The 18,136-nt window shown below is 48.3% G+C and overlaps 1 protein-coding gene across 3 annotated transcripts in view; it reads left to right on the forward strand.

Annotated features, from left to right (window-relative positions):
- Positions 1-18,136, forward strand: part of LOC144950911 (transforming growth factor-beta-induced protein ig-h3-like) — a 254,138-nt gene that overhangs the window by 182,290 nt on the left and 53,712 nt on the right. For 2 of the 3 annotated variants that reach the window (XM_078881080.1, XM_078881078.1), the window contains exon 17: positions 14,803-14,887. In XM_078881080.1, the coding sequence (XP_078737206.1) occupies positions 14,803-14,887 (85 nt within the window). The remainder of the gene's footprint in view (positions 1-14,802; positions 14,888-18,136) is intronic. The other variant, XM_078881079.1, reaches the window with a different exon arrangement.

The following is an 18,136-nucleotide window of genomic DNA, read 5'->3' on the forward strand; positions in this document are numbered from 1 at the left end:
TCACACAGAGACCCGTAGACTCACACAGATACCCATATACTCACACAGAGACCCGTAGACTCACACAGAGACCCGTAGACTCACACAGAGACCCGTAGACTCACACAGAGACCCCTAGACTCACACAGAGACCCATAGGCTCACACAGAGACCCATAGGCTCACACAGAGACCCATATACTCACACAGAGACCCATAGACTCACACAGAGACCCATAGACTCACACAGTGACCCATAGACTCACACAGAGACCCATAGACTCACACAGAGACCCATAGACTCACACAGAGACCCATAGACTCACACAGATACCCATAGACTCACACAGAGACCCATAGACTCACACAGAGACCCATAGACTCACACAGAGACCCATAGACTCACGCAGAGACCCATAGACTCACACAGTGACCCATAGATTCACACAGAGACCCGTAGACTCACACAGAGACCCGTAGACTCACACAGAGACCCATAGACTCACACAGAGACCCAGAGACTCACACAGAGACCCATAGACTCACACAGAGACCCATAGACTCATGCAGAGGCCCACAGACTCACACATAGACCCATAGACTCACACAGAGACCCATAGACTCACACAGAGACCCATAGACTCACACAGAGACCCATAGACTCACACAGTGACCCATAGACTCACACAGAGACCCATAGACTCACACAGAGACCCATAGACTCACACAGAGACCCATAGACTCACACAGATACCCATAGACTCACACAGAGACCCATAGACTCACACAGAGACCCATAGACTCACACACAGACCCATAGACTCACGCAGAGACCCATAGACTCACACAGTGACCCATAGATTCACACAGAGACCCGTAGACTCACACAGAGACCCGTAGACTCACACAGATACCCATATACTCACACAGAGACCCATAGACTCACACAGAGACCCGTAGACTCACACAAAGACCCATAGACTCACACAGAGACCCATAGACTCACACAGAGACCCATAGACTCACACAGTGACCCATAGATTCACACAGAGACCCGTAGACTCACACAGAGACCCGTAGACTCACACAGATACCCATATACTCACACAGAGACCCATAGACTCACACAGAGACCCGTAGACTCACACAGAGACCCCTAGACTCACACAGAGACCCATAGACTCACACAGATACCCATGGACTCACACAGAGACCCATAGACTCACACAGAGACCCATGACTCACACAGAGACCCATAGACTCACGCAGAGACCCATAGACTCACACAGTGACCCATAGATTCACACAGAGACCCGTAGACTCACACAGAGACCCTTAGACTCACACAGATACCCATATACTCACACAGAGACCCATAGACTCACACAGAGACCCGTAGACTCACACAGAGACCCGTAGACTCACACAGAGACCCCTAGACTCACACAGAGACCCATAGGCTCACACAGAGACCCATAGGCTCACACAGAGACCCATATACTCACACAGAGACCCATAGACTCACACAGAGACCCGTAGACTCACACAGAGACCCCTAGACTCACACAGAGACCCATAGGCTCACACAGCGACCGATAGTTTGCTGTCCTTCACCCCGCACCTCCGATTAGTACGGTTGGATACGTACGGTGCGAACGAAGTTCAGCGTACACACGCAAACATTGCAAATTGAACAAAAACGACCCCAACAAAGCAAGGCAAAATTCCGACGCCCTCCTCCGCTCCAACACTCGCCGGCGTCGTATAAATATTCTCGGCCTGACGCGCCGCTCGTAAATTGCGTAAAAAAGCAATTTCGTGAGCAGCGGCAGCGCCGGGCGAACTCGCAAAGACGCCTCCCGCCCACCTCCCACACTCGACGCCAGGCACGTGCGCATGCGAAAACTCGCCACTCGCGGATGCCTCCCGTTCCGTATTTCCGCCGGACGCGGTCAAGGTGGCCGTCCATAAATGACGTCACGCACCTAGGGGGTGGTGGGGGGGAGGGGTCAGACTTTTGTGACGATGTGTGACGAGGGGCGGGGTGGGGAGGGGTTTGAGAAATGTGACGTCACGTCAAAATGCGCAACTTTAAATACATATAGACAACACGTTGATAGTAGGTTTTTACCCTTTTAACTGGTACAAAACTGACACCTTTATTCAAGGCATCATGTCTGCAATGACCACAACGCAAGTAGTCAAAAAAGCAAACAAAAAGAAGCAACTCTGATAAGGATGATAATATGCACTGTCCTTGAAGTTGATTGGCCCACACCCGAGACGGCTTTCTTTAGAGCCTAGTCCCCATTGGTGTAGGGCCAGATGACACCAGAAGGCGTACAACTCAAACACAGTGCAATATCAGAGTATTGAGAGCTCGGGGTAAGCATTTACACTATGAGATCTCTTTTACCAGTGGCAAAATATGATAGTAGGTTTTTACCCTTTTAACTGGTACAAAACTGACACCTTTATTCAAGGCATCATGTCTGCAATGACCACAACGCAAGTAGTCAAAAAAGCAAACAAAAAGAAGCAACTCTGATAAGGATGATAATATGCACTGTCCTTGAAGTTGATTGGCCCACACCCGAGACGGCTTTCTTTAGAGCCTAGTCCCCATTGGTGTAGGGCCAGATGACACCAGAAGGCGTACAACTCAAACACAGTGCAATATCAGAGTATTGAGAGCTCGGGGTAAGCATTTACACTATGAGATCTCTTTTACCAGTGGCAAAATATGATAGTAGGTTTTTACCCTTTTAACTGGTACAAAACTGACACCTTTATTCAAGGCATCATGTCTGCAATGACCACAACGCAAGTAGTCAAAAAAGCAAACAAAAAGAAGCAACTCTGATAAGGATGATAATATGCACTGTCCTTGAAGTTGATTGGCCCACACCCGAGACGGCTTTCTTTAGAGCCTAGTCCCCATTGGTGTAGGGCCAGATGACACCAGAAGGCGTACAACTCAAACACAGTGCAATATCAGAGTATTGAGAGCTCGGGGTAAGCATTTACACTATGAGATCTCTTTTACCAGTGGCAAAATATGATAGTAGGTTTTTACCCTTTTAACTGGTACAAAACTGACACCTTTATTCAAGGCATCATGTCTGCAATGACCACAACGCAAGTAGTCAAAAAAGCAAACAAAAAGAAGCAACTCTGATAAGGATGATAATATGCACTGTCCTTGAAGTTGATTGGCCCACACCCGAGACGGCTTTCTTTAGAGCCTAGTCCCCATTGGTGTAGGGCCAGATGACACCAGAAGGCGTACAACTCAAACACAGTGCAATATCAGAGTATTGAGAGCTCGGGGTAAGCATTTACACTATGAGATCTCTTTTACCAGTGGCAAAATATGATAGTAGGTTTTTACCCTTTTAACTGGTACAAAACTGACACCTTTATTCAAGGCATCATGTCTGCAATGACCACAACGCAAGTAGTCAAAAAAGCAAACAAAAAGAAGCAACTCTGATAAGGATGATAAGGATGATAATATGCACTGTCCTTGAAGTTGATTGGCCCACACCCGAGACGGCTTTCTTTAGAGCCTAGTCCCCATTGGTGTAGGGCCAGATGACACCAGAAGGCGTACAACTCAAACACAGTGCAATATCAGAGTATTGAGAGCTCGGGGTAAGCATTTACACTATGAGATCTCTTTTACCAGTGGCAAAATATGATAGTAGGTTTTTACCCTTTTAACTGGTACAAAACTGATATCATATCATATAACTATCATATTTTGCCACTGGTAAAAGAGATCTCATAGTGTAAATGCTTACCCCGAGCTCTCAATACTCTGATATTGCACTGTGTTTGAGTTGTACGCCTTCTGGTGTCATCTGGCCCTACACCAATGGGGACTAGGCTCTAAAGAAAGCCGTCTCGGGTGTGGGCCAATCAACTTCAAGGACAGTGCATATTATCATCCTTATCAGAGTTGCTTCTTTTTGTTTGCTTTTTTGACTACTTGCGTTGTGGTCATTGCAGACATGATGCCTTGAATAAAGGTGTCAGTTTTGTACCAGTTAAAAGGGTAAAAACCTACTATCATATTTTGCCACTGGTAAAAGAGATCTCATAGTGTAAATGCTTACCCCGAGCTCTCAATACTCTGATATTGCACTGTGTTTGAGTTGTACGCCTTCTGGTGTCATCTGGCCCTACACCAATGGGGACTAGGCTCTAAAGAAAGCCGTCTCGGGTGTGGGCCAATCAACTTCAAGGACAGTGCATATTATCATCCTTATCAGAGTTGCTTCTTTTTGTTTGCTTTTTTGACTACTTGCGTTGTGGTCATTGCAGACATGATGCCTTGAATAAAGGTGTCAGTTTTGTACCAGTTAAAAGGGTAAAAACCTACTATCATATTTTGCCACTGGTAAAAGAGATCTCATAGTGTAAATGCTTACCCCGAGCTCTCAATACTCTGATATTGCACTGTGTTTGAGTTGTACGCCTTCTGGTGTCATCTGGCCCTACACCAATGGGGACTAGGCTCTAAAGAAAGCCGTCTCGGGTGTGGGCCAATCAACTTCAAGGACAGTGCATATTATCATCCTTATCAGAGTTGCTTCTTTTTGTTTGCTTTTTTGACTACTTGCGTTGTGGTCATTGCAGACATGATGCCTTGAATAAAGGTGTCAGTTTTGTACCAGTTAAAAGGGTAAAAACCTACTATCATATTTTGCCACTGGTAAAAGAGATCTCATAGTGAGACAACACGTTGTCATGAGTGAAATTGACCTTTTGATAAATGTTTTCTCCTGCAACATCAGAGTGCCGCGCCACATTAAATACGCACTACAATGACAATCGTTTAAAGCGATTTGAAGCATGTTTTTTTATTTTGGGGGGGGGGGGGCAGAGCTTTGTGACGTCATATTTTAGGGGGGGCCTGACACATTAAATACGCACTACAATGACAATAGTTTAAAGCGATTTGAAACATGTTTTTTTATTTTTTTGGAGGAGGGGGGCAGAGCTTTGTGACGTCATATTTGAGGGGGGGGTCTGACTTTTTGTGACGCCGTGTGACGGGGGGGGGGGGGTCAAAAATCGTCCAAATTCGCGTGACGTCATTTATGGACGGCCCCTGAGGTGGGGGTGGGGGTGGTGGGGGGTGGTTGACGTGTCTACGGGGGGGGGGGGGGGGGCAGCCGTGAGGTCGAGGGGTCACGTGGTAGGTCGATGATCAAAACGGACGAAGGTGACGAGCCGACCGGCATTGGGAGAGACAGCGAATAAAAATAAATTGAATTTCGATTTAAAGTTTTCGTGACTGCAGGGATTCATCTTCTTGGTTCTTTTCGGTAAAGTCACGTAAAAGGGAAATAATAAAGTAAAAAGAATAATAATTTTATTATGTTTTATTTTCATTATTTTATTATTTCCATTCTACGTGACTTTACCGAAAACAACCAAGAAGAAAAATAATTTGGGGGCAGGCCGCACGCGTGGAAACCCATTTAGTGGTGGTCGGCCACTAAAGCGCAGGCAGCGTGTTTTTGAAAAAAAGTATTTTTAAATATTACTTATTTTTAAACACGCTTTCATGAAATGTACCTTACTAGTAATGGAATAACTCCACGACTCCAGGAAGTGGCTCTGAAGCTTGCCACAACGTAAGGGACCGTGGCCAATTACAGCCAACGTCAGTTGAGCGTGGACAATTAGACCCAAGCCGAAACATAACAGAAAAAAAGATTGTATTATTTTAAAAAATTCAATATTATTTTTTTTAATGATAGAATATAGTATTGTCATCAGTATGACATAAGTATACCAAGTTTGCAGTCGACACCACATTGGGAAGTGGGTTACAATTGAGTTACAAGATTTGAGGATACGACAACAGACAGAGTGAGTTAATAAAAAACGTGTAATAATAAAAATGACAAGGGAAGCAGCTCTTGGCTGGACATTATTCTCACCTTCTGAGAACAGGGAATGCTATTCACTGGCATTCCCTTTTCAGTCCGTTAGTTTTATTTCGATTTAAAGCTTTCGTGACTGCAGGGATTCATATTCTTGGTTCTTTCGATAAAGTCACGTAGAAGGGAAGTAATAAGATAATTCAGACGCCGTCTCCCCGATAGACCTGGTTTTCACCTGAGGACGGCTGCTTGCGTTGTGGCCAAAAGGTCGTGAGAATTATTTTATTGTTTTATTTTTATTATTTTATTACTTCCCTTCTACGTGACTTTACCGAAAGAACCAAGAAGATGAAAAGTCAGTTAGTTATTAAGTTTGCAGACTTTTTTGCCGAACGACCCCCTAAAATGGCCGCCGTGTCACTGCGAGCCATTGTTGTTGGATTGGTGAACGGGGGGGGGGGGGGGGCGGGAAACCCAGGACCGGTTCAGATGTCGCTCGCCACTGATTTTAGCCGGGGCCCGACATCGAACTATGGGTCTCTTTGTGAGTCTATGGGTCTATTTGTGAGTCTATGGGTCTCTGTGTGAGTCTATGGGTCTCTTTTGTGAGTCTATGGGTCTCTTTGTGAATCTATGGGTCTCTTTGTGAGTCTATGGGTCTTTTGTGAGTCTATGGGTCTCTGTGTGAATCTATGGGTCTCTTTTGTGAGTCTATGGGTCTCTTTGTGAGTCTATGGGTCTGTGTGTGAGTCTATGGGTGTGCGTATGAGTTTATGGGGTCTTATTGTGAGTCTATGGGTATATATGTGAGTCTATGGGTCTCTATGTGAGTTTATGGGTCTCTGTGTGAGTCTATCGGTCTCTATGCGAGTCTATGGGTGTGTGTATGAGTCTATGGGGTCTCTTTCTGAGTCCTTGGGTCTCAATGTGAGTCTATGGGTCTCTGTGTGAGTCTATGGGTCTCTATATGAGTCTATGGGTGTGCGTATGAGTCTATGGGGTCTCTTTGTGAGTCTATGGGTCTATATGTGAGTCTATGGGTCTGTGTGTGAGTCTATGGGTGTGCGTATGAGTCTATGGGGTCTCTATGTGAGTCCATGGGGTCTCTATGTGAGTCTATGGGTCTCTATGTGAGTATATGGGTTTCTATGTGAGTCTATGGGTCTGCTTGTGAGTCTATGGGTATCTATACGACAAACAAACAAAAAACACGACTGGTGTGCACAGTATAGGGAATTGTAAGTAGATTAATAAAAAAAAGTAGGTATATGCATCAAAATAAAGAGAGTATATTAGTTCAAATTGCATAATTACATCAATTCCCCAGCTCGGGCAAGGCTGGAAAACAACAGCAGCAACAGCTGCAACAGTCCCAGGCCACACCGAGCCAACACCACGTGGCCCCTCAATGCAATTTCGCATTAAAATAAATCACCGAACCAGTTAATTTCATTTTAAAGCCTTTCATGGCCAATGCCACGATTCGCAGTTCGTTACATTTGAGTTAGATCGCGTGGGTGTAATGTAACAAAAAATGAAAATAAAATAAGAAACCAACGTTCGCCACTGCAAGGCCCGCAGGCCACTGGGCTGTTCCCTGGTGGACTTTTGTGCGGCCCCCTGACAATGCACGCAGCGTCCATCATCATCACCATCATCGCCATCATCATCACCATCATCACCATCATCATCACCATCATTATCACCATCATCATCACCATCATCACCATCATCATCACCATCATCATCATCACCATTATCATCACCATCATCATCACCATCATCATCACCATAATTATCTTTATCATCATCATCACCATCATCACCATCATCATCATCACCATCATCATCACCATCATCACCATCATCACCATCATCATCATCACCATCATCGCCATCATCATCACCATCATCACCATCATCATCACCATCATCATCGCCATCATCATCACCATCATCACCATCATCATCACCATCATCATCATCACCATTATCATCACCATCATCATCACCATCATCATCACCATAATTATCTTTATCATCATCATCACCATCATCACCATCATCATCACCATCATCATCACCATTATCACCATCATCATCACCATCATCATCATCATCATCACCATCATCATCAACATCATCATCACCATCATCATCACCATCATCACCATCATCATCACCATCATCATCACCATAATTATCTTTATCATCATCATCACCATTATCACCATCATCATCACAATCATCATCATCACCATCATCATCATCACCATCATCATCACCATCATCATCACCATCATCACCATCATCATCACCATCAGTATCATCATCATCATCACCATTATCATCACCATCATCATCATCATCACCATCATCACCATCATCATCACCATCATCATCACCATCATCATCACCATCATCACCATCATCATCACCATTATCACCATCATCATTACAATCATCATCACCATCATCATCACCATCATCATCATCACCATCATCATCATCACCATCATCATCACCATCATCACCATCATCATCACCATCACCACCATCATCATCACCATCATCATCACCATCATCATCACCATCATCATCATCATCACCATCACCATCATCACCATCATCATCACCATCATCACCATCATCATCACCATCATCATCACCATCATCATCATCACCATTATCATCACCATCATCATCACCATCATCACCATCATCATCACCATCATCACCACCATCATCATCACCATCATTATTATCACCATCATCATCACCATCATCACCATCATCATCACTATCAGTATCATCATCATCATCACCACCATCATCACCATCATCATCACACATCATCACCATTTTCATCACCATCATCACCATCATCATCACCATCATCATCATCACCATCATCATCACCATCATCATCACCATCATCACCATCATCATCACCATCATCATCACCATCGTCGTGCTGGTGTCCAAACCCCCAATGGTGTCAAACGGTGTGGCTGGAATTCGCGCTGACTGTTGTCTTGTCGGCAGAAGTACTCCCCCCCCACCACCACCCCCACCACCCCCCCCTTTCGTGATAACGAATGAGGTTCTCTGGCAGAGACTCACACGGACTGAGCTGTGGTCGTGCCGGGTTCTCAAGTGGAGAACGTTGACGGCCAGAGCCTGGTCGCTGATGACTCACATGGAGACCCAAAGACTCACGTAGAGACCCCATAGACTCACGTCGAGACCCATAGACTCACAAAGAGACCCCATAGACTCACGCAGAGACCCATAGACTCACACAGAGACACATAGACTCACACAGAGACCCCATAGACTCACACAGAGACCCATAGACTCATGTAGAGACACATAGACTCACGTCGAGACCCATAGACTCACAAAGAGACTCCATAGACTCACGCAGAGACCCATAGACTCACACAGAGATACATAGACTCACATAGAAACACATAGCCTCACATAGAGACCCCATAGACTCACGCAGAGACCCATAGACTCACACAGAGACACATAGACTCACACAGAGACCCCATAGACTCACACAGAGACCCATAGACTCATGTAGAGACACATAGACTCACGTCGAGACCCATAGACTCACCCAGAGACACATAGACTCACATAGATTCCCATTGACTCACACGCAGACCCATAGACTCACATAGAGACCCATAGACTCGCATAGAGTCCCATAGACTCACACAGAGACCCATAGACTCACATCGAGACCCATAGACTCACATAAAGACACAGACTCACTTAAATTACCCCATAGACTCACATAGAGACGCATAGATTCATAAAGAGACCCCATAGACTTATACGCACACCCATAGACTCGCATAGAGACCCATAGACTCACACAGAGACCCATAGACTCACATAGAGACCCATAGACTCACGCAGAGACCCATCGATTCACGCAGAGACCCATAGACTCGCACAGAGACCCATAGACACACGCAGAGACCCATCGACTCACGCAGAGACCCATAGACTCACACAGAGACCCATAGATTCACACAGAGACCCATAGACTCACACAGAGACCCATAGACTCACACAGAGACACATAGACTCACATAGATTCCCATAGACTCACACAGAGACCCATAGACTCAGATAGAGAACCATAGGCTCACATAGAGGCACAGACTCACTTAAATACCCCATAGACTCACATAGAGACGCATAGATTCACAAAGAAACCCCATAGACTCATACGCACACCTATAGACTCGCATAGAGACCCATATCTTGTTGTCCTTCCCCCGCACCTCTGATGAACACGGTTGTCTACGTACGCTGCGAAAGAAGTTCAACATACAACTTAATGCAAAAAAAAGTTGGTTTCTGAGTCAAACCCCGGCCCTTAAATGGTGGCGGCAGTTCATGGTATTGCAGTGGGGCTGGTGGTGAAATTTGACCCCGTCACTGCGTGCCCCCGTCACTGCGTTTCCTTGTGAAATCTGGATGCATCACGACACCACCCATGCACCACGGGGCACTGCCACACCCGTCGCACCACATTGGACCACAATGCACCACTTCTGAAAGTGCAACGGTAGCAACTCCTCCGGTCGCGATGACGCCCTCGATGTTGATTTCGTTAAAATCACGCGACGGGAATTGCGTTTCTCGTCGCGAGGCAGAGAGAGAGACGCCATTCGCTGGCCTTTTTTTGTTTGTTTACGTGTACATAAAGGATTTTGAAAAGAGATGCCAATCCTTGGAAAATCTTTACCGAGCCGATCGCTGTCACCAGATCCGGGGGCATTGGCTCAGTCGCTGGGAAAAGAGGCGAGAAGCGACCGCCTTGAAATCACGATCTCCCCCGTCAACGTTGATCTCGGCGCAGCGTAACGCAGCGAGGTGCAAGGCACCTTGCTGCCTCCTGGGAACGTGCGTGCCGAATTCCATGAAAACACTTTTGTTTCGTCCTCGCCAAACAACGAAAAATTTGTCATAAAGCTCGTTTCAAATTCAACGTTCTGCGGGCGGCGCAGAGGTTAGAAACGCTGAGCTTTTCTTGCTTGCTTGTTGTTGTTGTTTTTCGAGCCAATACCTTCTGTTTAATGAGGGTCCCTGCCGCCAACATTTTCACAGTCGGGGCCGGTGGGGGGGTGGTGTCGGGGCGATGTTGATCCGCGTTCATCCATAAATAAGCGACGATTTGCCGGTGATTTTTCAGCGTTAGGATGTTTGGCCAATAAGCAGCTTGGAAAAAAACTGCTTGAGATCTTGAGTTGGGATCCAGGCAGATGCCTGCGATTAAAACCGTGTTCTCAAGTGTCGTGAGTTGATGGTCTCGGCCCGGTCACCATTGACCGCATGAATAAAGAAAGAAACATACAAAAATATAAAGACACAAAATTTGCCTCCGTTCTTTATTAAGCTAAATTCCAGCTCTGGGAATTGAAAAAAGAAAATATCGGTGGATTCTGTCGTGCGATTTAAACGCGACTCGAAGAAGAGGTCTCAGAGGTAGCTCTGTCGTATCCACTTCCGTCGGTTCGTTCTTTAACACAAAGGAGTGGAGGGGGGGGGGGTGGTTTTGGCTCAACCTCCGGCGATAAAATCCAAAGGGATTCTTTGTCGTCTCATGTCCGCCGAAGAAACCACGATAACTTTTTGGGGCAAGAGGTAGAAAAGAAAGCGGGGAAGCGTCGTTTGTTTCTTTATTTCTTTCTTTAAAAGCTCGCGTGAAAATTCACGCTCGAATGCTACGCAAAAAAAAATGGCCTGCCGTGACGTTGACAAAGTAGGACTTCGGGTCGAGAGTTCGATGCCGGGTGCCCCTCATTGCACGGTGACCTACGCGTAACTTGAGCGGTGGCCGAGGTGTGCGCTGCGAGCACTACGGCTAAGACGCATTAATCCCCCGGCATTCTCTAACCCTCCCTTCGCCGGGTAAAGAAGCAGCGTCCGGAGGCCCAAAAATAAAAAAGAACAACGCTTCATGCGTACACAGCGCTGGCACCAACAAACCGGACGCCGTGGCAACCCCCCCCCCCCCAAAATAAACCGCACACTTCGGGACCTCCAGGAAAGAAAGTATAACCCGGTCTCCGAAAATAACGCAAAGTCTTTGCGGTGTTGCCGGGGGGGGAGGCAGGAGACCAAAGCCCCACTTTCATGGAAATTAAACGTCGCTCCAAACGACTTCGCGGTTCGTTCAGAATCAGATTCTTTATTTTTATTCCAGGATATTTACTTGTGCTGGAGGAATCCGATGAGCCATCAAGCTCTTTTTTTTACCGATGTCCAGTCAGTTGGGGTGTAGAGCAGAGGTCGCAACCGGGTACCCGATACCCGTACCCTACCCGATACCCGGCTACCCTTACCCGGCCGGGTACGGGTACCCGTTTGCGACCCTGGTACGGCCGGGTACGGGTACGGGTAGGCCGTGAGTCACTGGTGAGTCACCGTTTGTCACTCATTTCCCAACGTCTTGTCTCTTCTCACAATTCAAGTTCCTAGAATCAACCCACCCGCGCCTGCAACGTGGCTTCATCCCAGAGGTCGCAATCAGATTTATTCTTATTATGATGTACTCCTTTGAGAAGATAGGGATAGTGTATCGTAAGTATACTCCCTGTGTTGATGTTAACCCATTGCTCATAATAAACTTCTTAGGTTTTTTCGGTAAAGTCACGTAGAAAGTAAAATAAAATAAAAACAAAAATCACGACGTTTCGGAGGCAACACAAGTCTCCGTCATCAGGTGGGACCGTCACAGCCAGATTAGCTGATACAGCAGCTAATCTGGCTGTGACCGTCACAGCCAGATTAGCTGATTAGCTGATACAGCTAATCTGGCTGTGACGGTCCCACCTGATGACGGAGACTTGTGTTGCCTCCGAAACGTCGTGATTTTTGTTTTTATTTTATTTTTATTTTATTTTACTTTCTACGTGACTTTACCGAAAAAAACCTAAGAAGATGATTCCTTGCAGTCACGAAAGCTTCAAATCTAGCTCATAATAAAGTTGTTATGGGTTATATTGCGTAAGTATAGATGTGCCGTAACCCTCCACCACCCGACACAGCCAATAAGTCTTGACTTAAAGCTTTCGTGACTGCAGGAATTCATATTCTATGGTTCTTTCGGTAAAGCCACCTATATAGAAAACTAATAAAAAATATCACGACGTTTCGATCGCAACACAAGTGACGATTGCTTGTTATGCGATCGAAACGTCGTGATATTTTTATTGTATTTTTTTATCGACGTGGCTTTACCGAAAGACCCATAGAATACAGCCAATAAGGTTTGTCACGTAAACTGAACGCGCCAATTAGTGTACTGCTTCAGCCCACCGGTGTGTTGGATAGTAAATCCTACAATTGTACATTGCAAATGTTGCGTATTTTAGTAACTAATTGGCTCGTTTTGTTTACGCGACGAACCTTGCTGGCTGCGTCGGGTGGTGGAGGGGTCATGACACATTTATACTTACGCAATATAACCCAAAAAACCTTTATCATGAACAATATTGGTTGCGGAAGCCTACGTGTTAAACTAACTCATTACACTTTACAGTGTCGATTTAAAGCTTTCGTGACTGCAGGGATTCATCTTCTTGGTTCTTTTGGTAAAGTCACGTAGAAGGGAAGTAATATAATAATAAAAATGAAACATAATACAATTTCGATGTAAAGCTTTCGTGACTGCAGGGATTCATCTTCTTGGTTCTTTCGGTAAAGTCACGTAGAAGCGAAATAATAAAATAATAAAGATGAAACATAATAAAATTTCGATTTAAAGCTTTCGTGACTTCAGGGATTCATCTTCTTGGTTCTTTCGGTAAAGTCACGTAGAATGGAAATAATATTATTTTATTATATTATTATATTATTTTAATATGTTTTATTTTTATCGTTTTATTATTTCCATTCTACGTGATTTTACCGAAAGAACCAAGAAAACTATACAGTGTGTGTGTGTGTGTGTTCGTGAGAGAGCGACTTTAACATTTGTTACCGTAAACACACACCGGCCACCGATATGAATGTCCTACGCTCGGAGCGCGTGCCATTCTCCTCTCCATCAATCTCCATTAAAAATGTAACAATTCTAAGCAATGATAGTGAAGCCATTCCAATGTTCCATCTCCTTTATTAGTATCAGTAATATGCGACCGGCGTGGAATACCACGGGCTCATTAGGAATATGAACTGCATTGTTCATGATACGGATGGGGGGGGACCGTTGCAGCTACTTTTGTGTTGATTATTCTTTTTTTACAGATACATATTTTAAAAAAAATTTAACAACAGCAGATTCGCCAACTCGTAATAATAACAAATGAGCATCTTTATAGAAACATCCCGCTTTGAATGTTTTGCCAACTCGTTTGTTTTGCGTTACTGTGATTGATTAATTCGCTCGTTTCCCCCGGGAGAGTGTCGCGGAGTCTCAAGGCTCTTTTTCAGGAGGGTCCTGCCAAGTTTTTTTTTGCAGGAGGTCACGGGGTTGATCCCGACCCCCGATGCCTGCTGTATATTTGGACCTTGCTTGCCTGTTCCCGTGGCCGCGTGGACTTTTTCTCCGGGTCCTCCGGTTTCCCCCCCACACATTTACAATCGACGTCGCGCGTTTGGAGGAGTTGGCCGCCGTGCGTCTCCACGCGATGACGATACGCCACTTCGCTGAGCTATCGTTTGTGGCCGAGGCGCTTCTGAAAAAGGGCTACGTGGCTCAATGGGCCTTGCCGGAGGGAAAGCCAGAGGCCCTGGATACAAATGCATCCGAGCACGGCGAGAGAGAGACACGCAAACTCCAAATATACATGTGTAGGGGTCGGGATGGAACCCACGACCTCCCGCATACCAGGCGAGGTAATTAACATCTCGGCACCGCCGATCGCCGCCCGTCTCTCCGTGTCTGTCGATGAGCAAAGAAGCTGGAGGCCAAGGAAGACGGATCCGCTGTGATCGAGACCGAGGGTGACATCACCGAGGCCATCATCGACCAGATAATACGGGGTGAGTTGGACGCTGCTGCCCCATTACAGACCCCTCCCTCCCCTCCCTCCATCCCCCCCTCTCTTGTCGTGATCCCCTTGCACAGGGGGGCGGCTACCTGCAGCTCTGGAGCCGCGTGTGTCTCTTTGGCTGCCCCCCCCCCCTTGTGTCTCTTTGGCTGCCTCCCCCTTGTGTCTCTTTGGCTGCCCCCCCCCTTGTGTCTCTTTGGCTGCCCCCCCCTTGTGTCTCTTTGGCTGCCCCCCCCTTGTGTCTCTTTGGCTGCCCCCCCTTGTGACTCTTTGGCTGCCCCCCCCTGTGTCTCTTTGGCTGCCCCCCCTTGTGTCTCTTTGGTTGCCCCCCCCTTGTGGATCTTTGGCTGCCCCCCCTTGTGTCTCTTTGGCTGCCCCACCCTTGTGGATCTTTTGCCCCCCCCTTGTTTCTCTTTGGCTGCCCCCCCCCCTTGTGACTCTTTGGCTGCCCCCCCCTTGTGTCTCTTTGGCTGCCCCCCCCTTGTGATTCTTTGGCTGCCCCCCCCTTGTGTCTCTTTGGCTGCCCCCCCCTTGTGACTCTTTGGCTGCCCCCCCCTTGTGTCTCTTTGGCTGCCCCCCCCTTGTGTCTCTTTGGCTGCCCCCCCCTGTGTCTCTTTGGCTGCCCCCCCCCTTGTGTCTCTTTGGCTGCCCCCCCTTGTGACTCTTTGGCTGCCCCCCCCTGTGTCTCTTTGGCTGCCCCCCCTTGTGTCTCTTTGGCTGCCCCCCCCTGTGTCTCTTTGGCTGCCCCCCCTTGTGACTCTTTGGCTGCCCCCCCCTGTGTCTCTTTGGCTGCCCCCCCCCCTTGTGACTCTTTGGCTGCCCCCCCCCTGTGTCTCTTTGGCTGCCCCCCCCCTTGTGTCTCTTTGGCTGCCCCCCCTTGTGACTCTTTGGCTGCCCCCCCCTGTGTCTCTTTGGCTGCCCACCCCCTTGTGACTCTTTGGCTGCCCCCCCCTTGTGTCTCTTTGGCTGCCCCCCCCCCTTGTGTCTCTTTGGCTGCCCCCCCTTGTGACTCTTTGGCTGCCCCCCCCCCTGTGTCTCTTTGGCTGCCCCCCCTTGTGTCTCTTTGGCTGCCCCCCCCTGTGTCTCTTTGGCTGCCCCCCCTTGTGTCTCTTTGGTTGCCCCCCCTTGTGGATCTTTGGCTGCCCCCCCTTGTGTCTCTTTGGCTGCCCCCCCCTTGTGGATCTTTGCCCCCCCCCCTTGTTTCTCTTTGGCTGCCCCCCCCCTTGTGACTCTTTGGCTGCCCCCCCCTTGTGTCTCTTTGGCTGCCCCCCCCTTGTGTCTCTTTGTCTGCGTACGGTCAAACTGCGACGCGGCTCTCGAAATATTTTCTTTGGTCGAAGGCAAAAAAAACAATGGGTGGGCCCCTCTTCTTTGAAACGATGGCGACCCCCTTGCCCAAGTTGAACCCATCCGTGCGGCAATCGTCGGACGCCTTGCACGACAGACCACGCAGCTGCCCGAGCCCCCCCTCTCGCCGCCGAATCGAAACGGAACTGTCTCAAGAAAACGAGGGCGCTCATTCAATGTGAAATACAACCGTCGCAACGTACACGCGCACACACGCGCGCCACACGCCGCACACACACGCACACACCGCACGTGCGCACGGCACCGCGAGGAAAAATCCGGCCATGCTAACTCGAGTCGTTTGGCTGTTGCAGTCATTAAAATACAACAGCAAAAAAAAAACCAATGGAACGCATTGAAGTAATTGAAGTGCTCGATGAGGTTTTTTTTTCCCAGCGCGGCACGCGTGAACGTGCCTTGAAAAGTCACGTACGATGCGCTGTATCGGTCAGCGAGGATTTTTACCCCCACACTATCACAGCGGCTCTGCTACAGAGGTAGCAAACTGGTACCCGTACCCGGCCGTACCCGGGTACAGGTAAGGTACGGGTATCGGGTACCCGATTGCGACCTCTGGGATGAAGCCATGTTGCAGGCCCGGGTGGGTTGATTCTAGGAACTTGAATTGTGAGAAGAGACAAGACGTTGGGAAATGAGTGACAAACGGTGACTCACCAGTGACTCACGGCCTACCCGTACCCGTACCCGGCCGCACCAGGGTCGCAAACGGCTACCCGTACCCGGCCGGGTATCGGGTAGGGTACGGATATCGGGTACCCGGTTGCGACCTCTGCTCTGCTGGAAACCACGGCACGGCGTTATCACCGGTGCGGCTTGCACATCCGTGTCGCCTAACGGTGTTCGATGCACGCACACGGTGTGCGTGACGGTGACGGCGAGCGTCACGTGCGTGCGGTTGTAACAGTCGGCGAGGGTATTTTTATTTTCTAATACCGCCGCGCTCTCTTAGCGGCTGTGTCAGAGACCACGACACGACGTTGCCGTCGGTTCGGCTTGCACATCCGTGGCAATTCACGTCTTTAGCGTGACATACGCACCCGAGTATGCGACGGTGCGTGCGTGCGTGCGCCACGTTCGTTCGGCTGTCCGACCGCCGCCTTGCTCGGCGAACCCGGAACCCGTTTGCGCCGAGAACCCGCCGGCAGCTACTCACACGTGCCGATGCAGGGGGACGGGGGAGGGGGGGAGGCATTTTGCAAGCGATGAAATCTAAGCCGAGGCCTTGATTGGGCAGCGAGCCCGGGGATACGTTTCGCATCGGAACTCGCCGCGTCGTTTCGCGTGCCTCTGAGCAGCTTTTCCTAACACCCCCCCCCCCTCTTCCCCCCACCTCCCCCCCCCCGGAATAAAACATCGCTTGACCCGTGGGAATTCTAAAATGTGGAGGGTGAATGGCCAATCACAATGCAGGGAAAGCTTTGCTTGGGTTTTCTGAACTGACAACTCTGCTACTGACAAGTAGTGGCGTGACCTTGCGGCTACCCAACCCTAACCGCCGCAGTGCCCTGCCGATCTTGTACATATGCCTGCGTGTTGAACTTCTTCCGCACCGTACGTAGCCAAGCGCACTAATCGGGAGGTCAATACCGCCGATCTCATCGAGGAGCGTAAACCACCGTCGTCACGCGAACTCCGGTCGTCATCCTAAGCAGCAGCAGCAGCAGCAGTGGAGGCTTTCGGCTCAGCCGTCAAACAAAGATGCGCTTCCGCGGACGTCTGGAACGTTCCCTTCCTTCCGACGTTAGGAAGCCACTGGACCTATGCACTTTAAAATCATCTCGATTGAAAAACTCGTTTTCTTTTTAGAAACGCTTTTTGTGTTCAGCTTGTTGTCCTCCCGCTCCTCCGATCAGCGGCACGGCCGGCTACGTGC

Source organism: Lampetra fluviatilis, chromosome 60 (assembly GCF_964198595.1).
Source record: "Lampetra fluviatilis chromosome 60, kcLamFluv1.1, whole genome shotgun sequence".
NCBI classification, from domain to species: Eukaryota; Metazoa; Chordata; class Hyperoartia; order Petromyzontiformes; family Petromyzontidae; genus Lampetra; species Lampetra fluviatilis.